This window comes from Lathyrus oleraceus, chromosome 5 (genome assembly GCF_024323335.1).
Source record: "Lathyrus oleraceus cultivar Zhongwan6 chromosome 5, CAAS_Psat_ZW6_1.0, whole genome shotgun sequence".
Lineage (NCBI taxonomy): Eukaryota > Viridiplantae > Streptophyta > Magnoliopsida > Fabales > Fabaceae > Lathyrus > Lathyrus oleraceus.
In genome coordinates this window covers 139,867,179-139,890,369 of record NC_066583.1, presented here as the reverse complement: position 1 = coordinate 139,890,369, position 23,191 = coordinate 139,867,179, and the positions used below count along the sequence as shown (strand labels likewise).

At 34.5% G+C, this 23,191-nt stretch overlaps 1 protein-coding gene across 2 annotated transcripts; it reads right to left on the bottom strand.

Moving 5' to 3' along the window:
• Window positions 1-7,597: 7,597 nt before the first annotated feature.
• On the bottom strand, window positions 7,598-19,747 carry LOC127078514 (coiled-coil domain-containing protein SCD2). 2 transcript variants are annotated; one of them, XM_051018962.1, is made up of 17 exons: window positions 19,153-19,747; window positions 18,714-18,883; window positions 12,667-12,748; window positions 12,484-12,525; window positions 12,340-12,402; window positions 11,845-11,894; window positions 11,720-11,747; window positions 11,332-11,406; window positions 11,116-11,226; window positions 10,974-11,034; window positions 10,665-10,781; window positions 10,457-10,575; window positions 10,223-10,292; window positions 9,846-9,887; window positions 9,359-9,399; window positions 8,896-9,022; window positions 7,598-7,929 (listed from the first exon to the last, which is right to left on the bottom strand). In XM_051018962.1, the coding sequence occupies exons 1-17, from the start codon at window positions 19,525-19,527 to the stop codon at window positions 7,787-7,789; spliced, it is 1,716 nt and encodes a 571-aa protein (XP_050874919.1). In that variant the 5' UTR covers window positions 19,528-19,747; the 3' UTR covers window positions 7,598-7,786. The 2 variants fall into 2 exon arrangements, with proteins under 2 accessions (XP_050874919.1, XP_050874920.1); XM_051018963.1 differs by having other exon boundaries at window positions 18,714-18,879; window positions 19,153-19,391.
• Between the last annotated feature and the right edge of the window lie 3,444 nt (window positions 19,748-23,191).

The following is a 23,191-nucleotide window of genomic DNA, read 5'->3' as shown; positions in this document are numbered from 1 at the left end:
TTATACTAAAAACCTAATCTCTTAATTAGGATGTTCCTATTTTGCCCTTAATTTTCTCTCTAATCTCCACGTTGCCCTCAATATCTCTATAATTTATATTTTAATTTTATTCTATTTATTTTATTTCAATAATATAGCCAAATTATTATTTTAATCAATAAAATAATTCTAATTATTATTTCTTCCTCTAATTACTCTCCACACCCTGCCATAAGGTCGTACACCCTCACGCTTATCCATATTTATTTAATTACTCACACATAATAATTAAATAAATACACAAAATTATAATTAAAATAAAATAATTTACTAAAAACAGGGTGTTACAACTCTCATCCACTTAAATAATTTCCGCCATCGAAAATTATAGGTTCAGATATTTACTCCCTTTTATACTTAGCTAATACAAACAACTCATCATTAGTATCAAGCTCCAAAAATGACACTAACTAGTCGAAGCAGTTGATATAAACTTCGAATCTCCATCTTCATCAAACTCAAGAAACAACACTGACTTATCCAACAACCTGCACTCCTGCAAACAACGACACGACGAACCAAATCTCCACACTTGAAACATCTCTAAGAAGCATAAGCTTCTCCCCCACTTGTTCTAATCCCACCTCTATAGGCAAGCGGTTAGAAAAACAAACGAGCATCGATAGTGTTTAACAAAAATGTCACGTACTAGGAATAAACAACATTACAAAAATCTGGTTGGATGGACCGGCCTGTTTTGATACCACTAATGCAACACCCTAAATGCCACACCTAAAATTATCATGGAATTTTATTAATTATAATACAACCACTCGGGGCGTCACACACAACAAACACATAACCTCCTCCGTAACACGGGTTACAACAAAATGGTTTAATACACACATTTGTAATTGGGATGTTTACACGACATCCAACTCATTTGATATATACTTAGGATGTATACATGACATCAAACTCATATGATCTGTATTTAGAACCCATATAACAAGGCATTGAAAACCTATCATCGCATACTCACCCAAATATATAAGGTGTCATCGCAGCGGAATCATTAATAAAGCAATTAACGACAATATTATAACTCACGACATTTAGTCTCATAAATGTCAACTTAATAACATAAGCAACAATAGTTTATAACATTCAACTCAAAACAACTTAGAAATATCAACAACATAAATAGTCTTGAGTTCAAACATAAAACGACATAATAATAAATTCAAGCGGTTATCTCCAACCCGATGTTACATGATTAAAGCAAAGCACCACTAGTCAAAGAGATAAACTAAAGAAGTAACTCCAAGAGTTATCTTCTACTTACTTCAACAATGTTACACCTGAGTATCTGCATGATGCTCATGTAAAGGTAACATTCAAACAGAAGGAGTGAGAAATCACAATTAATAATAACAGACATATACTGCAAGGTACGATATTAACACATAGCATATTCTACACAATCTCAATCACAGTATATCAATTACATTCTTACGCCCAATCCACTAATCAATCACAACTCAACAAATATAACTCAACAAACGTACATATAACTCGTTATGCAATGCGACTCGAGTATGCAAGTTTATGCATATGCATGTTGTAGCAACTTAATATTTGGTTCTCTCTAGAACCGGATCCCCTCTTCTGAACCCCTGAGCACCCTCTTCTAAGCTCCAAGCCCCCTCTCTGAGCTTGGGACAAACAACTCGACCCCTCTTCTGAATTAGCGAATATGCCTCTTGAAACTCAACATAATAAATGAACATGTTAACAAAATTCAATGCGTTAATACCCATCTTCTTATCCTAACATATATGCATTGACAAACTCGTGTAATCATCTCTTCTAGATTACCACAACAACTCACATCATACTCAGCATAACAATACAATGGCATCACATATAATAATTCAACTCAATAAAATTATCAATTCACATATATGTAATTCACCTTTAACTCAACGATACACAACCACATACTTATGAAATCAAGAAGTATTCAAGAGAAAGCATAGGAATCTTAGACAACATCATTAATTTGTCTATACATAATCATCTCTTATAAAATTAATAAAATCAATTAAAATTATTTTCAATCATTTAAGTCACGTCAAACAGCCTCTAGCACTACCCAATGATACCAAACAACCCCAAAACTCAAAAGAATCAAAAATACATTTTTTATGAGTTCACAATATCTCAACATAGTATTTTCATTAGTTTATCTCAAACAAAATTGAAAATAACTTAAATTAGCCAAATAACTCGATTGTTTATCTGTAACTCAGAACTTCTAAAAAATTATTACACTAATATTATATATATATATATATATATATATATATATATATATATATATATATATATATATATATATATATATATATATATATATATATATATATATATAGCTATGGTTATATATGCATTAACAAAGTTACCATAGGTATATATATACTGTTGAGAATGTATCAAGTGCGATTAATAGTCTCAGATTCGTTAAAAATATGGAGATTTGAACATTTATAATTGAGAGAACCCCCCACCTATCACCTTAAGGTTTTATGTGAGTATGTGGTGTGTCTCTCATAAAGGTGTTACTCCAAAAAAAAAGAATTAATACAATGTTCAATGCTACCTAATGAAAAATTCCTCCAACATATACATATGAAAGAATCTACCATAGATATATATAGTCATATGAATTAAACACTAATGTGTATATATATTTGATATGAATTGAATGCTACAATATATATATATATATATATATATATATATATATATATATATATATATATATATATATATATATATATATATATATTACCCACATTTATTTAATTACTCACACATAATAATTAAATAAATATACAAAATTATAATTAATTTAAAATAAAATAATTTACTCAAAATGGGGTGTTATAGATTCATCAAATACATCTTTGAGAAACCAACTATTACAGGGAGAATCGCCTATTTGCAAATGTTATTGTCAGAATATGACATCCAGTATGTTACACAGAAGGCCATCAAAGACAGTGTATTAGCAGACCACCTTGCCCACCTACTGGTGGAAGATTATCATCCAATAAAATTTGATTTCCCACACGAAAATATCATGGCCGTAAATGATGATGAAGGACCCAAACCAGGGGAGTAATGAACTCTTATGTTCGATTGCGCCTCCAATGTTGTAGGCCATGGTATTGGGGCAGTGTTGATGACTCCAAAGAATTTTCATATACTCTTCACTATAAAACTTTGTTTTGGTTGCACCAACAATATCACTGAATATGAAGTGTGCATCATGGGAATCGAAGCAGCCATTGACTTAAGGATCAATATCCTTGAGGTACGTGGAGATTCCACATTGGTTATACTCTAGATAAAGGGTGACTGGGAAACAAGACATCCTAACTTGTTACCTTATCGGGATCATGTATTAGAATTAATACTCTAGTTTGAAGAAATCACATTCACTCATATCCCCCAGGAAGAAAATCAAATGGCATATGCTTTAGCTACTTTGGCATCCATGTACGAAGTGACTTGGCCCAATCCCGAGCCAACTGTCAGAATTTGGCACTTTGATCAACCTGAACATTATTTATCAGCAACAAAATAATTTGATGACAAACTCTAGTTCTATTACATCAAACGTTATCTTGAAAAGCAAGAGTATCCAACAAATGCTTCAATCGGGGATAAACAAACTTTGAGAAGGTTGGAAGCGAAGTTCTTATTGAATGGGGATGTACTCTATAAGATGAACTATGACATGGTTCTACTCAGATGCGTGGATAGACACAAAGCAGACATGCTCATCAAGGAAATCTATGAAGGATCCTTCGGGACCCATGCCAATGGGCACGCAATGTCTAAGAAAATTATGAGGCCAGGTTATTACTAGTTCACCATGGAAACCGATTGTTTCATTATGCCAAAACATGCCACAAATACTAGATTTACTCAGGCATGGTGCACATGCCACCAACTCCTTTGAATGTCCTGAAAGCACCATGGTCATTCTCTATGTGGGGAATATATATGATTGGGATCATCGAGCCGAAAGCCTCGAATGGACACAGATTCATTTTGGTTTCCATAGATAACTTCACCAAATGGGTCGATGTTGTTTCTTATGCAAACACAATAAAACAAGTGGTTGCTCACTTCATGAAGAAAGAAATTTCTGTTCTAGGGTTCGCAGCAAAATCATCACTGATAATGGAATAAATCTGAAATACAAAATGATGAAGGAGTTGTGCGAAAGCTTCAAAATAGAACACCATAAATCTTCACCATATCGGCCCAAGATGAACGGTGTCGTAGAAGTAGCAAACAAAAACATCAAGAAGATCATCTAGAAAATTGTGATAACTTACAAGGACTAGCATGAAATGCTTCCTTTTGCACTGTTATCGGACGTCAGTCCGCACGTCAACAGAGGAAATCCCCTTCTCTTTGGTATATGGCATGGAAGCAGTACTTCCCATCGTAGTTGAAATATCCTCGTTGAAAGTCTTGATGGAAATTAAATTGGAAGAGGTGGAATGGTTCCAAACAAGGTTCGATTAACTCAAGCTTATAGAGGACAAACACATGTGTTGCATCTCGAAAAATATGATTCTTTGCGAAGTCACAAAAAAATTGATTCGATTAGAGTCGCCACCGAAATTCTTTTATTCCATAGAAGGAAAGTGAAAATATTGATAAAACCTTTTTAAAAAGAAAATGTTCTTCATAATCAAATTTGGGTTCGGGAGTCAATTACGCAAGGGGAAGACATTAACACCCCTCACGTCCGTTGTACTCAACTAAAACTTTTTAATTAAACTTGCCATTGAATGTTAGATATTGTTAATTGTTTTCTTCGAGTAATAAAATGTGTAAAATAAAATAAAAGGGGTCGCAAAAATGTTTTTATTAGAGTGCTTGATAAGATTGCGAGTTTTGCTCCTACGTATCTCTGAGTGCTTGACAATGGCTTATAATGTCTTTTTGTATCACTTTTTGGAACGTTATAGATATGCATTATAACAGATTATATTTTGTTCCAGCTTTTATACCATTTATGTATTAGTGTTAAAATAGATGAACAACGTACAAACACAACACTTTGTTAAAACAGACACTAACATTCTTCATTAAATAAAGAGAGGATTACATTTTTAGTATAAAAACAAAACATTAAATCACCCTAATCCTAATTAAAATACTTTGTTACAAAGACAAGGTTCAACCCTAAGCTCAACATCTTAACCACAACGGACATTTTCAACCATCCTTTAGTGTGGATAACCTCATTCTTTAATTTGTTAATTTTCTTCTTTTGTCTTTCAAGCTTCAAATCCCCTTCGTCAACAAATTCATCCCCTAACCACTTAAAGAAATTACACCCCTTGTCAATGTGATTTCTGTAATTTATACAATCCAAAAAAATTCTCCCATAGTTGACACTATTCACATCAGTAACAGTATGAAGAACACTATCATCTTGACAAAAACACTCAATTATCTTGTTTCTACGAAACACGGATCCAGATGTACCAAAGCTTGTGATTGAGGCACTGCTTGCATTCTTAAACATTGAAGCACTGATGAAAGATAGAGGAATACGAATGCACAATGGAAGATGAAAGATGGATGTATGAACATACGAATGCACGATGGAAGATGGATGATGGATGTATGAACAGTAAAAAACGAAGGAGGAAGATGTAGATTGGAAAAACACGAAGCCTAAATGATTTATAACACAACTCTTGAGTGTTAACTTGAATGGTTGCATACCTGGCATGCCACCTCAGCCATATTTAATATTTTCTCATCCTAACTAACGGAAATGATCAAATACTTTAACGGAAGAGAAGTTAAGGTACCAATACGTAATATTTTTTAGTTAGGGGACCAACACGAAACTTCACTTAAAAGTTAAGGGACCTAATGACTAATTATGCCTAAAAAAAAATATTTTTAATCTTTTTTAATTTCTTTTCAAACTTGTAATTATTAGAAGAAAAAAACAATAAATATAAACTAATATTTTATTCACAAAACTAACTAAGTGACTCTCGTTGAGTACAACAGATGTGAGGGATGCTAATATTTTCCCCTCACATAACCGACTCCCGAATCCAAATTTGATTGCGACGATTATTTATTTTTATTTTTTTGACGGATTTTATCAATGTTTTTCTTTTTCTTTTGAAATAAATAAAATTCGGTGGCGATTGAGCATGTGAACGCCCGCAGTATTTTTCGCATCACGACAGCGTCATGCGGCAGTTCAACTACACCTAGACTAGTCTCAGACACCCTGTTGTTTATGCTCCTCCTTCTATGACATGTAAAAATATGATATATCATGTTTGATGATTATCTTAATCATCTGATACTAGAGGAGGCGGAGTGCCATAGTTAAGAGCGATCAGAGCTATGTAAACGGGTACGTCGGGTGATTCTTTAGGGTGTCACATTCATATATGGTGCAGACTGCTCTAAAAGATCCATCGAAGTCAGCTCATCAGGAGATACTAGAGGAGGATCACGCTAGATTAGATCATGTTCATGATGTGTTGCCTAGATGTCATCGTATTCTGGAGATTACGCAAGCAGATATTGCTAGAATTATCTTTTCTGATGGTTCTGGGGTGAGGGAGATCCTAGATGTCATTGTGAAGGAGGCACGAGAAGCATTAATGTACCGAAGATAGCCTAAGAGGACAGGGAATAGAGGAGGTCGAGAAGTCCAAAGAGCTCGAGTCCGACATACACAGTAGTTTATATCATTTGTAGTTTCGATTTATGTTCAATTGTATTCTATTTTTACTTATTTTGACTTCATTGTATATCTCAACTTTATTGTGTATGTCATAATAACTTATCGACTCTGAATTTATATCATTTTTTTGCAGTGATTGTATGATTTAATTATCATCACATAATAGAGATTAACATTTATAAATGCATCTCCGAATCAGTAAATATTTATGATAAACATTTCAAATAGGGATGCATGAAGTGTATTTTGATATAATTAAGAGATACATCTCTAATTCGTGTTTACAAAATATGTTGGTGTTGCTCGTTGAAATTCATGAGATGTGTTCTGAAATATTTTAGATATTTATCTCCGAATCAATTGTAACATTTTGATTTAAGAAAATGATGCATCCGAATATACATTTCCTAAATCTAAGAGACATTTTGGATTTTTTATATAGCCCCCCCCTAGGATGGGATAAGATATTCTCTAAAATAGATCTATAGATCTTGGATATGGGTTGACCAAAAATAGAAGATCATGCATATGGAGGCTTCGTATTCAGTTTCCACTAGTACTTTTGGAGCGAAGTAAATAGAGTATAAACTCATTCGAGTATTCCGAGTTCTAAAGTATTTTCTGTCTTGAATTGAGACCCCATCTCATCCCACCCTAAATCCTTTCTATGAAAAAAAAACTAACAGAAATTAACTAGCCAACTCCAGTAAAAACCGGCTAGTAAAAACACTAAACAAACTAATGTAAATATTAACAAACAAGCTTCACAAGTTACAAAATTCAATTAAAAGAACGAGGAAAAGAATCTCAGTTCAATGTAGTTTATTACCACAAATACCGTCTTCCTTCCAACGTAAAGATTCTTACTTCCTTTCTATGAGGCCCAAATATAATGTTGAAAACATGGTGTACAGAAAAGGTAAAAGAACTTGTATAGAAAACTAAACAAAAATATACAAGGGCAAAGAATCAATCAACAAATAAAGGGCTCGGCCATCACGATGAGGTATCTGAGTCAGAGGCAGGTTTATGATTGTCAAGTGTCGACAACCCTGAAGGCTGATCAATTCCCTTCCGAGAAGCTTCCCAAAGTTGCTGTTCTATACCCAGCTTCCTCAACTCCAACAAATCTCGCTCGACTAGAAGGAAGCAGAGTGAACAAATGAGTTTATATATATACAAAACATCCATTTACATCAAAGCAATATATATTAAACATTTGAGCTGATAACTACACAATTCTCTCTTTGAATTTCCCACGTTTGCCTACCCAACAATAATATTACAGATTCACAACAGATGTTACTAATCTATTTTCTGAATTGAGGCTTATTAGTCATTGCTAATGTTGCAGACTCAGATAACAAAATGGGAAAACCTGACCGATTTGGGACTCACACGGCCAAATCAGGCCACACAGAGAATACAACTGGACATGGACTTGACAAAAATAGTCAACCATTTGACAGCCCCTACTAGCAGACATTTTTTGTTTTTGTTTATATGTGCCACTAGTGTCACTAATTCTTATGATTGTGAAGAAATTTAAAATCCAAAATAGAAACCAAAAAGTAAGACCTAATGTCTGAAATGAACCTAATAAAATTCAGATACTACTTTGTTGTTCTCCATTGGTAGCCAAATATCTAGATATTCAGTATATCTTAGCTCCCTTGTATTCAATAATTAAATGCTATTTGCTTCGAACAGAAATTCATATTAGTGCATACCCAGTGTGAACGAACAATACGGAAACTCTATCATGCTGCATTAATCTTCTAAATATTTTTATAAGAGAAAAATAAAAACCATTCAAACTAAAAAAGGTAATTAGAATAATTCAAGGTTCTTGGTATCCACACACAGAAGCTGTCATTGCAACATTTGTTGCTCATTGTCAAACCCGGAGATGGTCAACATGATAAGTAGGGGTACTTTTAGATCAAACCAAGATGAGGGACATATACCAATCAGCACACAACTCAAAAAATATGTACTCCATACTAATTTGTTTGCACCCAGTTTCAAACTGTTCACTTTTAGCTTAAGAACATATACACAATCTTCAAAACCAGAAAAGAAGATGATAAGAATGATGAGCTTACCATCAACAGCATCATGTGAAGTAGGTGACTGTCCATTGCGAGCAATCCAAAACTGAAGCCTGTCTTCTGCAATATCTTCTTCCACGCCATGAAATAAAGCTCTTCTCCAGAAATAAATTAACCATGCCTGCAAATATTTGTATTTTATAAATGGGTCATCCAAAAGCCATGCTTATATAGGAGTGTCCACTAAATATTTCATCCCAAGGATTGCAATTAATAACTCAATTTCCTAAGACATTAATCTGACTTCATCAGAAGGATATTCAACAAAGAACCCACATTTCTGTAAAGATAACTGATTGCTGATTCTAAGGAAAAACGCTTACACATGCCACAAGACATGCAAGTAGAAATGAAAATTATGTAACATCATTTGAAGGACAGGTATTACAATTTCATAGAACTAAAAGCCAAGAATGTAGTGTAAAGTTTCAGAAGCTTCAAAGAACAAGCAACCAACCTCTTTGAAAAGAACGTCTTCGGCTTCCTCTTCACTTAACTCTGGAGGAAACAGATAACCGAATATTAACATAGTATCATCAGATGATCTTTCATACACATTACCATTCACAAATGAGGAATGGCTAAATGCAGCCATGTTTAATCTATATAATATAAAAGCAAAAATACATTGGTAGCTAGCTAGTCAATCCTAATATCCCCACCAATCCAAAAGAAGAAGAATATAGATAAATGATTGAAAAGTATATAAGCAATATTTTACTAATTTAAGGCAAACAGAAAAGTTCTGTATAGCAGACAGATAACCTAGACACTTGTAACATTTCACAGGGGTTTGTATATCTACAAATTTAACACCAGTGGCAGTACCAGTAAAGCACACCAAATCAAACACAAAGAAAACAGAAAGCTTATTCCATACCGAACTTCATAAAATAGCTAAATATCAAATGAAACTAAATAAAAGCTGACAACATAACACTTACCAAATGCTTCCAAATATTTGGCATCACCAGGTGATTTAGAATCTGAAAATAAAAAAACAAATAAAAAAGTTATAATTCAAATCATCTTCTACAAAACCATTCTGCTTTGGGTCAGTAACATAACAAATGAAGTTAAGAAAATTATTCAAAAATGAGCACATGAATAAAAACAAAACAAAACATAACACTCTCATTCCTAAAACTCAACGATCATAATGAGGAAAGGAAATAATTCAGTTAATATAGTAAGTGTACCAGCTGCAAGTGGAATATAGATATAGGCGTCGCAGATCAAATGAAAGAGACAAGAATTACCAAATTGATTAACCAGAAGAGAAGTATAAAAATTAGATTTGAGAAAGATGTAATCAATGTACCTAAAACAGACTGCCGAATCAAATTTGGGCGTCTGTGCTGGGCTAATGCAAGTATAACGGCATCCTCAACCTAAAAAATAATAATTTTGTCTTAATATTGATAGGAGCTGAAACTCTATAATAGATAAGCATGTGTTGTGGAGACCAGCTCCTTACAATCAGAGCTGTCCCTCTATACAGAACACAATCAGTAAAACAAACACAGCATTAACTTCAATAATATTCATTAAGAACCTTCAAAGAAGCAAGTTCCCTCAAACCCATCTCAACTGAAAGCATACTCTCTATGTTTCCTTCCCCGGCAAGATCATTCACATCACGAACAATTTTGCTTCTATCTGAACCATCGGCACCTAGTCCATGCTGTTAATTAGATATCTATGTAACTAATTTAAGAGAGAAATTATTTCAACTAAAGTTTAGAGTATCAACTCGTGCTCACTTTTGTTCCAAGATTCCTCCTTAGCCTTTTGTCCAGCCGAGGTGACAAGTTCAAAAGGAAGAGGAGCTAATGCAGACCAATGTTCATGCTTGGACTGTGCTATATCTGCACATATGCCTTAAAAGCATGGAAATAACACACCACAAGAATTATAAGCACTCATTTGAAAGAGGTAATAGATGAATAGACCAATGCAAAATATGCTTCTCATATCTTTGTAAGCCGTGTTTTTTCAGATCAAAGGAAAAAAATTTAAGATTGAGATTTTCTTTTTCTGCAGAAAGTAGGGAGCACATGCAATTTTGTTACCATGTTTTACAGAAAGACCCCAGTAGCGGGCAAGCCAACATCTCTTTAGGACCACTTCTTCCTGAAAGATATAAAAAGATGAATTGAGACAGAAGGAAAAAGTAAACAGGTGTTAATTCTCATTTTAATGAAAAATACAGACCATTTCTTCTTGGGTCAAAATCATTCTCTCTGTCATTGTTCGAAGAGCCTTTGCTTCAGCTTCAGCTTCTTGCCGTTGTTCCTCTGCTGCTGCTGCGTCATCTTTTAGGTTCTGAACAAAGAAAATAGAAGCTATAACTTGTACAGAATAATGATCAGACCAGGAATGTGGTACAACAACAAAATGAAAAGAAATTCACGCTTCCTTCAAAGCTACCTGAAGTTCGACACGAAGGGCTGTGAGATCCTCATCCCTTTCACTCCGTGTTTGTTTTGCAGCCAAGAGAGCAGCCTGTGACAAAAATATTGAGTACTCCAAGGATATTCTTTGAGTGAACACACAATTTAAAGAATAAAGTTGCAACTGGAAACAGAGCTTTAGATACAAAAGCATCACGAATATACAACAAGCTCCAAAACCGCCTACGGATCATATTCCTTTACATAAATATGCACACATGCATCCTTCTTAATAATACTGAATTAAAACTTGAAGAGCTGGTATAGTGGCTAGCTTATCAAGCAAAAGTGATCAAACACTTAAACTTCCTATCATCAATAATTCTGTAGTTTTGCCACATCGTAAACCCATTAATTCTGCATACCTCTCTTTGACGCAAAGCAGCTTCTTTCCTGCAAATACACCAAATAAAAAGCATGACCTAAAAAATAAACAAAATAAATAGTTTCAGATCCTACTAGCATATAAGGGAATTTATAGCTAGGTTACCTGCTAAGCAGTTTGGCTTCCAGGGATACACCTTCTCCAAGAGAAGCAACCTGCCAAAACCAAAATGATCAAGGATACAGATATCGGCAAACATAGCATGCACAGTGAAAGCTATGAAAATGAAGAAACTTTTATAGATATTAAAGGAGACCTTACTTCATACGTAAACAAATAGAGGATAACAAAAGTATAGTGGTTATGCAAAATATGGCATCTAAACTATGGTATTAAAAACATTTCTGATAGATTTCTGTTGGGAACCAGAAAACAAAGCTTACAAGGAGGATTCAATTAACAACTGTGAGACGTAGTTAACTTCTGATTGTTCCAGCATGTGACCCCATCTATACAGTTCCCACTATGTGATCTCTAACTTCCTAAACCCTCTTAACTCCTATTGTTTATTCTATCTTGTATACACCTTCCAGACCCTAATTTTCAGCTCAGGCTTATGCCTAACAGTTTCAAAGTTAATAAGGAAGCAAAAACATTTACCTGTTTCTCGAGTTCCCGGGATCTGATCTCCACTTCTTGGCGTTTTTCCTCTGCGTGTCTTAGCTGGAGCATAATTCGGTGTTTACAGTCAACATCATATAACACGGACAAAAACTGATTTTGTTTGGGTGTGAGTAAGCATACCTTTTCGAATAAAGCATCATTCTCTTCTTGTAGCATATCAAGCTGTGATATCAATAAGAATCGGCTTTAAAATCCATAATTTAAGAATTGCAATACAAAATCTACTAGAACTAACATAACCAACTATAAGGATCATCGGATTTAATTTTTGGAGACACAAATTGATGCATGTTACTACTATACTTCATCACGGAGTGCAGAAGCTTCGCGCTGATCTCCTGTGTCTTTGGAGTTAAGTTGCCTGATAGTGATGTCTTGTTGAAACCTGAAATTGTCAACTAATGATTAAAATTCAAAGATTTAGAAAAAGAAAATTACCTAATGGCCAACAAACTACTGTATGCAGTCCACATACACAAAAATATAGAAAGAAAGATATATATATATATATGACATCCATAAATAAAATAAAGATTGACCTCATTCATACATAAAAAAGAATCAATTGCATGCATGTGCAAAGGTAATGTATGGCCTAATCAAGACTAGATCCGATGCACTCAACCTCCTAATGAAGCTTATTAGAAACATAGAGCAAGATGGTAAGATATCATACCTCTTTATTAGGAGAAACACACTGACTATAACTGAGGGCTCGGCATAGATGGCATGTCAATCCACTTTATTATTTATATAAAATATTTAGAGAACATAGTATTTCGAGACTTCAAATAACTATCCATTACAACAGCCTCCAATCTTTTTAGATTTTGTTTGGGAGTTAGGAGGGGGGTAGGACTTTGAGGTAAAGGACGGAGGAAAGGGAAGCATCAGGGGTAATAGCCCTCCCACCATCCCCGCACCTTGTATGACGATTGAGGAGTCTACGTTTATCCATATGACTAATAACTATAAACCTCCAATATAAACAATGTATTTGGGAAGGGTTTTAGAGGGCTTTGAAAGGTTTAGGAAAATTCTCAAGATCCTTTTCCTCTTTTTATAACATCTCAGACTAAAAAAGTATTAATCGTAAGCATTATTCTTCTCTCCCCTCCAAAAATATACTTTCCCTCATAGAAATCATAATGAAACTTTTCATTCTTTGATAACAGAATTCTGTTTTGAAAAACTTACACAAGCTAGATCACTGTTTGCCTTATATAGATGCAAAACAGAGTGACCTGTGATAGCAGGTCACCACTATATCTAAACTGACAGCTGCCAGTAACACCTTATACAAAGTGTATTCTGTCTATTCTAAGAGATATTCTAATACCCCCCCCCCCCCCCACAAACTCATGGGGAGCTTGCAACCCTGAGTTGGTGCCTTAACTCCAGAAACTTGGTTGAAGGTAGAGGCTTGGTGAGGGCATCAGCAATTTGATCAACACCTGGAATGTGGGCCACAGTAATTTGTTTAGCTAGAACCTTTTCCCTTACAAAGAAAAGATCAATCTCCATATGCTTAGTTCTGGAATGTAATATGGGATTGTGTGCTAACAACACAGCAGATTGATTGTCACACAAAACAAGGGGCTGTTGAGTAGGAATAGATAATTCCTGTAAAAGCGTTTGCAGCCAGAGAAGGTCAGCAGTTGCTTGAGCTAGACTTCTGTACTCAGCTTCTGTGCTGGACCTGGCTACAACCTGTTGCTTTTTGGACCACCAAGAAACTAAATTACCGCCAAAGTATATTGCAGCACCAGAAGTGCTTCTCCTGTCATCCGGGTCTGAGGCCCAGTCAGCATCACAAAACACCCTTAGAGAAGGTAGTTGATTAGGTGAGTGAGGAGAAATATGTAACCCATAATGGATGGTGCCCTTGAGATATCGGAGAATTCTTTTTACTGCAGCCCAGTGAGTCTCCAAAGGATGAGACATGAACTGACAAACCTTGTTTACAGCATAGGCAATGTCAGGTCGAGTAATAGTGGCATATTGAAGTGCTCCTACTACAGACCTATACATAAAGGGATCTGCCAAGGCTGGAGAGCCAGTTTTAGTAAGCTTGCAAGTAGATTGCATAGGTGAATGAACTGAACTGCATTCAGACATGTGGGTTTTGTGCAGTAGGTCTCTGAGGTACTTGGACTGAGTCAACAGTAATGAACCTTGGGCAGCAGCTTTAACTTCAATGCCAAGAAAGTAATCCAAGGTACCCAGATGCTTGAGAGAGAAGGCAGAATTTAACTTAGCAATAATGTCCTTTAAAAGAGAAGGACTGCTACCAGTGATGATTATATCATCAACATATACCAAAATGTAGACAGTATGGCCAGCTGAACTAAGAATGAAAAGAGAAGGGTCACACCTGCTGGGTTTAAAATGGAGGTTAACAAGGGCAGTTTGCAACCGTTCAAACCACTGTCTGGGGGCCTGTTTAAGACCATAGAGGGCTTTATGCAGTTTGCAGACAAGAGAGGCATTAGAGTCCACAAATCCAGGTGGCTGCTCCATGTACACTTCTTCAGTTAACAGACCATTTAAGAAGGCGTTGTTAACATCAAGCTGCTGAATTGACCACCTTTTAGTGAGTGCAATAGTGAGAATCAGCCTGATGGTAACCGGCTTCACAACCGGAGAAAATGTCTCATTAAAATCAAACCCTTGCTTTTGATGAAAACCCTTAGCAACCAAGCGAGCCTTATAACGGCTAACACTGCCATCAGGATTTTCTTTTATGCGAAAAACCCACTTGCAGCCAATGGCCTGCCTGTTGGGAGGAAGGGAAACAAGGGACCAAGTCTTGTTATGAGAAAGCGCCTCAAATTCTGCTTGCATTGCTTCTTTCCATTTAGCATCAGCAAGAGCTTGTTTGACAGATTTAGGTTCAGCGTGAGTGAGAAGAACTTTAGGTTGAATAAACCCAGACTTTGCTCTAGTTTGCATAGAATGCGCATTTACAGGAACCTTAGAAACTGGAACAGCATTAGAAGGGATTAAGGCCTTAGATGCAACAACGGATGAGGATACCGAGTCAGATCTAGAAGTAAGACTAGGGGTAGAGTCAGGCACAGCAGGCTCAGGTTCCAGAACAGGACTATCAAGGGAAACCTGCTGACTAGATTCATTAGAAGCTGCTAGATCATTTTGAGTGGGAGTAAAGGGAATGGCAGAAATAGGAATTGGTTTTGGAAGGCCTGATTGAGGTAACAGAGATTGCAAAGAGGACACAGAGTTGGATTTTGATGAAATTGAAACAGGAGGTACAACTTTGGTGGTGAACAACTCCAAGTATGGGAATCTTGACTCATTAAAGAGTACATCTTTTGAGATGTACAACCTACCAGAAGGTGACAAACACTTATAACCTTTGTGAGAAGCAGAATAACCAAGGAATAAGCATTCATGAGATCTGAACTCAAGTTTATGAGCATTATAAGGTCTCAACAAAGGGAAGCAGGCACAACCAAAAACTTTGAGGAATTTATAATCTGGCATAGATTTAAAAAGTAGGCAATAAGGAACCTGAGACTGAATGGAAGCAGAGGGAAGTCTATTAATTAAATAGACTGCAGTAGAGAAAGCAAAATCCCAGTAGGTTAGAGGTAATGAAGCTTGACTCAACAGTGTAAGGCCCAAATCCACAATGTGCCTATGTTTTCGTTCAACTACCCCATTCTGATGATGAGTATGAGGGCATATAACTCTGTGTACTATTCCCAGTTCAGTGAGGAATTTGCTGAAGGGTCTGAATTCCCCACCCCAATCTGACTGGACAGCTTTGATAGGATGGCCAAGTTGAAGTTCCACTAAAGTTTTGAACTGTTTGAAAATACTGAGTGCTTCAGCTTTGGATTTAAGTAGATAAATCCAAGTGAATTTAGAAAAGGCATCCACAAAAGAGATATAGTAACTAAACCCTTGAGTAGATGGTTGAGGTGAGGGACCCCAAATATCACAGTAGACAAGTTCTAGAGGAAAATTGTAAGACGTGTGTGAAGATGGGGAATGAAGTCTATGAGCTTTGCCAGCACAACAAGCAGAACAGAAATGATCATGACTTTTATTATTGAAGGAAATATTACAGCTTTGAAGCACAAGTTTTAGAGTATTGACATTAAGGTGGCCTAATCTTAAATGCCATACATTGAACAAACTAGGAGAAATACTAGTAGCATTAATGCTAGGTACAACTTTATTTGTAGAAACTAAAGGCATGGCAGGACTGGAGACGTTAAGCAGAGGGAACTGATAAAGGCCATCTGAGCCAACTTTGCCAACCAGGAGGACAGCATTAGATACCTGAGATTTGACAAGACAAGTATCAGCTGTGAATAAAAAATAAACATGATTATCACTGCAAAATTTGCTGACACTGATAAGATTTTTAGTGATGGATGGAACATGTAAAAGATTTTTAAGTGTGAGAGGTGTGTGAGGTTGATAAGTTGAGAGGAAATGGCTAGAACCAGTAGAGTCAATAGGTAGACCTTGCCCATTGCCTATATAAATCTGATCAGGTCCCTCAAAAGAAGTGCCTTGTTGAATGTTGTTAGCATCATTGGTAACATGAAATGAAGCACCTGAGTCTGGATACCAGGATGCAGCAGAGGTTGAAGGAGCAGCATTAGCAATGAAAGTGCTAGGAGCCAAAGACATAGCAGGCTTTGCTTGAGGCCTTGTCCACACATTTGCAGGAAATTGTCCATAAGGCATTTGAGGAGTGGACCAAGGAGCAGTGTTATAAGGACTTCCATAATAAGACTGAGGCTGGAACTGTTGGTTGAACCTGTGCCAACAGTTGAGGGCTGAGTGTCCAACTTTGGAACAAACCTGACATTGTATTCCAGAGTTTCTGCCACCTCTACCTCTTCCACTTTTACCTCCTCTATTGGACCTTCCACCTCTAAAACTGGAATAATCAGGTTCAGAAGTATGAGAGGGAGGATTGGAAGGAGAAGAATCAGTGTATCCAGATTGAGTAGTGTCAGGAGAGGTAGGTTGAGACGTGGCATGAGTGAGATTAAGCGAAGCCAGATCAGGGACTGATTGCTTCTTGAACTTGTTCAGCCTCAATTCATGAGCAATCAGAAGGATTTCCACTTCATCCAAATCCATATCTCCAAACTTGCTTTCAACAACAGAAACTACAGAAGCATACTCACTAGGAAGGCCTTCAAGAATGGCATCGATGTGATGCGTAACTGGAACTGAATCACCAATCGACGCCAACGCATCCACAATCGTACGAATTTTCAACAGATAATCAGAAACCGATTGCGAATCAAGAGTTGAAGCACGCAATTCAACGCGAAGTTGACGTGCACGCGCGCGAGTCTGCTTCTGGAAATAATTGAACAACCGATCCCAAAGTTGATGTGAATGCGTGCATCCAAGAACACGTGACAGGATCTCGCTCGAAAGCGTCGATTGCAACCAAGACAAGAGCAATTGATCCTTCTGAAGCCAAGACGAGTACGTAGGACTGACCGTACCTTGACGGCGAGCTTCATCGTTCACGAATTTCGGTGGAATTTGAGTGCAAATAACAAGATCGGTGAGGTTGTGCGCGTTGATATATGGCTCCACTTGTTGGCGCCAGAGATGAAAATTTTTCTCATCAAGCTTGTATGCGATCTTGAGAGCGAACTGCAAGCGGCGCGATTCATCAATCATTGCCGCCGCCGACGGCGAGGTTGGGGATGTAATATGAGCGGAAGACGGCGAACCTGACGGCGAGGATGACGCCATGGATCGTAACTAACTAAACTGATACCATCATAGAAATCATAATGAAACTTTTCATTCTTTGATAACAGAATTCTGTTTTGAAAAACTTACACAAGCTAGATCACTGTTTGCCTTATATAGATGCAAAACAGAGTGACCTGTGATAGCAGGTCACCACTATATCTAAACTGACAGCTGCCAGTAACACCTTATACAAAGTGTATTCTGTCTATTCTAAGAGATATTCTAATATTCCCAAACAAGGTGAGAAATGTTTTTCTCTTTCCCTCCCCTCCTACCTCCCAGACAAAGCCTAAGGGTAATATTTGAACTACTCAAAGATTGTACAGTAAAACCCAACAAAAGCCTATGTTGTGTTATTAATAATATTATTATTATAGAAATTTCAGGTGTTCATTCATTAGAGGGGACTGGGGTTGTTAGAGCAAGAAGCCACCGAAGTAGTTTAACAAGTGTTTTGCATGCTATGACTAGGTCTTTAAACTAATCAAGAATCAGCTATACAGTATTATTAGCTCAACCAGAAAGTGCTACAAAACACAAAAACTTGATGAAAAGATATCAACTAAGGTGGTAAAAAAATTGCACAATACCTTTTTTCTCTATTCCTATTGGTAGGAGGATCAATTGGAGGTACAGGCATAGGTGTTCGGATAGTGGATTTGGGAGGTGGCACCACCTGTGCTGAACGAACTGAAATTGCTGGTCTTCCAGCAGATGATGAACGCACTGATTGAGTATGCTCTACAAAGTTCCGACCTAACTAATAAAAACATCAAAATCGTATTAGCTCAACAAGAACTTTGCAACATCTAGAAAATCAATCCATGACTCAGATCAGATCTAACTCAATCACTATTGATGGCATGAAATTAACAACCGCGAATCAACAAAACACCACTAAGTTTAAAATCATATCCGAATACTGATCATTCTTTGATTTTTTTATGAGTCAATAAACTAATCCGTGCAAATAATAACGCAATTGAATCGGAACATACATGCATAAGGAGCAAGAGCAGTGAGAATTACCGCAGGAGAAGGAGATCTGTTCGGCCTCGCGATCGAAATTGGAGGGATGACGTTGGCATTAGCAGTAGAACTCCTGTTGCTAGAGAAGGAAGAATGAGCAGACGCAGGCGGAACGCTGAAACCGAATTCGAGATCGTCGTCCTCATCCTCGTCGTCGTCAACAGTTCGAGACGCCATGGCGCGAGCAAGGCGCTGCGCGGCGGCTTTAGCAGCGACGTTTTGGGTGCGCTTGATGGTGGAGATGCCGGTAGAAGTAGGACCAAGCCGCGACTGATGATGAGCCGGCGACATCACCGGCGATGATGAGCCGGTGCTGCTGGAATTCTCGCTCCACTGCCGCGTGTATACTGGACTATCGGTTCTCCTCCGGTCCATGATTGTGAGCAATCTATACAGAAGACTTTGCGGAGACTGTGCTAGATTTTCTCGAGAAAATCGGAGGAAAAATTGCGTTGGTGGAGTCGGAAAATTTGTTCCGTTCGAATCGTGCGCTGGAATGTAGGACAAAACGACGCCGCTTCTTTGTAATGTGCTCGCGGGAGAGAAGACTAAAGTCTACGCTCCAGAGATCCCAATATGTGTCATTTTTCAGAGTTATTCATTTTTTACTTTGGCGGCTTTGGAAACGGTGTCGTTTATTTGAAAGTTACATGAGGTTTTATACTACTTTTAATAAAATATTAATAATTTTTTATCATATAACTTTTTATTTTTTATCTTAAATTCTTTCAATTAAGTTATTTTTACCATTTATAAATAATATTTTGTATTTTTTCATTATTAGGATTTAATGATGATATTTTGATCATGTAAAAAAGTTTTATATAATCATCCAATAAAAATATATCATTTTATCTGATTGTATAAGTATTTTAAAATTTTCAATCTAATTTGATAGAATGCATGGTCGTTATGGATTGATATTATAAAATAAATAGAGCATTATTTATTCTCTCATGTTATTAATATATTATTAATTACAAATTTTAATTAATAAATAAGTGAAATGTTATAGATTTGAAGAAGACTCTTTCAACTGATTGATCTTATGATTTCCTTATATAATTATTCAATTAAATTAATTTAAAATATAAAATTTGATATATCTTAAGTTAAATAAATATTTTTTATCAAATAAGAAATACTAATGAGTACTTTAAAGACCTTGTATAATACTTACAATTTTTTTATAAATATATATCTATCCAAAAAATAAAATAAAAATTAACTTTTCAATAAATAACGAATTTATTTTAAAATTGTAAACAAAGTTAATTGGACACTACATATAGCAAGACAAAAAACTTTTTAAGATCATATTTGACTTGACATACTCATTAGTTTTTCTAATAAAATATTTATCATTTTCTTAAAAACAAAATTATATAAAAAAAAATACTTTAAAAAAATATTGTAACTAGATAGAAAGTTTATCTTTTGTATAATAAAAGTTATCTATAAAGAACTTTTCAAAGATCAGTTTAAATGAGTTTTTTAAAGCTCCATAAGATATCTTTAATATTATTATTATTTTTTATTACTCGAGTCATTTTCTATCAAAAATATATCTATTACGCTAAAAGTAATAAAAATTACCAAAAAAATGTGTATAACAAAATAAAACAACATCAGTTTTATTATTTAAACTTTTGTATTTAGCTTTAATTTTAAGGTAGTTTCTTATACAATAATAAATTAGGTCAAATTAAAAGTATTTTTACTATAAATATTATTTGATAATTTGTTATGAATTAAAAAGAATACATAATATTTAATAAAAATATTAATTTTATCCTTTTTTTAATAACTTTATCATGTAGAATTAATAAAAAAAATATATATATATATATATATATATATATATATATATATATATATATATATATATATATATATAATATCAAATAGTATCAAGGTGTAAAACTTAATAATATGACATCTTCCATAACTATTTACCTATATATGTATAACAAAATCAGTGGTTGGTTTAAAACCTACTACTATTATATATCATATTTATAAAATTTAAATCAGAAATTATTTGATTTGTTAATGAGATACCTCCTATTATTATATATCATATCTATAAAATTTAAATCAGAAATTATTTGATTTGTTAATGAGATATATGAAAGTTCATCAAAACGATTAATATTGAGTCATCTTTTTAACATATTAAATTATTTTTTATTGATATTAAATTTTATAGACATGATATATTTTAATATATATGATAGTAGTTTTTAATCCAATGATAAATTTTATTATATGGATATATACGATAAAGACTTATCGAAATATCAATATAATAAATTTGATATTGACCCTATATCAATTGGTATTGGTATGCATTGTTAGAATAAATTTTTTTTTGCATAATCAACGCATCACAATATTAAATATGATTAAGAAAAGTCAAACACATATTAAAATTTAACGATCATAAATAATAGATATTATGGTATACATATATATATATATATATATATATATATATATATATATATATATATATATATATATATATATATATATATATTCTTAATTTCAACTATTTAAAGTCAATTAAAGTACATTTCTAACCCTTTTTATCAATATTAAATATTGATTTTCAGAAGTTCTCTTTTTATTTTTTTGAAAAATTCTCAATTTTGTCTTTTTATTAAACATTGACATCAAAAGATAATAAAGTATTATTCTTCTTATAAAAAAATGATAATAAATTATTATAAAAAATATCAATGTTTATTATTTTTCTGTCTCTTCCAACTAAACTATTAGTACCACTTTGATTAAAATTATAACACAAGAGAAGTAAATGGACATCTATCATTGTATTGTACCAAATGATTTCTTTTAAGCGATGAAAACAAGACTCCCTCCACTTCCACTATACCACTCAATAAGCACCAAACTCATGACAATTTTCAGCTTCTGACCTACTAAAAGCAACTAAAGTTGATCAACTAGAATTTAACAACCATAAACCACAAATCACACAATAAACTAATTGTGTGCTTCATTCTAGCTCAAATTGAAAATGCTTGCTAGAAATCAAATCAGTTACAATAGTTTTTTGAAAATAATATATTTTTTGTCCATACAAACTTAATTTTAGGGAGGAAATTGTTTAACTAGAAATGATACATGTTAGAGAATGAGAGAGACGTGAAGTGATTGAGAAAAATACTTATGTTATATAAGAAAATTTACATAGTATCATTTTTTTAGTTTTGATTAATCGTGATTTTTCTCATGTTATGAAGTTTTCTATATATCATATTATTTTGTTGTGATTGGTTTCTTTATTTTCTCTAAATCAAAATTTACAACAATCTGTATCATAACTTTTTTGTTTGATGTAGATATAGAAGTTCTTAGTTTGTCCACTTGTTGCAAAATTGTCATTTTTCCATATCAAAAAAATAAGGATGATAATTTTGCAATTGGTGTCAACCTATGAGAAATTTTGCCAGGAGAAAATCTATAATGTAAAAGTTCTTAGATTTTGCAAAATTTTCTCTTAAGTTTGTCTCTATTTAAAAAATAAAAATTAAGACCTAATTTTGCAAGACCATGCAAAATTGGGTTTATTCAATTTGGAGGGGAGTGCTATGAGTAAGTTCGATAGATTCCTTATGATAGAATGATTGATTGACAATTGGAAAGTGGTTGGTTAATTAACAATGTCAATTAGGTCCCAATGCCTTTTATATTTTTAATTGTTGGGTTGATCATCTTGAATTTGAGTCTTTTATTGAAGATGTTTGGAAGTCAATGTGAGTGCAACTTTCGTTAAATGTGTTTTGTATGATGTCAAAACTAGGATATTTTAGCGTTAACGTATATTGAACGATATCCTTTGAATCTCTATGTGCATATTAGCATTAGGAAGCATACAAATATTTGAAAACAATGTGGAAAAAGTCTCATGCATCAAACACGCATGAAAAATTATTTTTTGTGAAAAATAACATTACAGGTCGACACATGCAACTATAGGTCGAACTATGGAAATATTTTTCTGTCTATAGGTCGA

Coding starts and splice junctions, on each gene's coding strand:
- LOC127078514 (XM_051018962.1), bottom strand. CDS start 19,527: ATGGACCGGAGGAGAACCGATAGTCCAGTATACACGCGGCAGTGGAGC. Junction 11,748..11,844: donor GAAGCCAAACTGCTTAGCAG/GTAACCTAGCTA, acceptor GTGTATTTGCAG/GAAAGAAGCTGCTTTGCGTC. Junction 9,888..10,222: donor GATTCGGCAGTCTGTTTTAG/GTACATTGATTA, acceptor TTTTATTTTCAG/ATTCTAAATCACCTGGTGAT.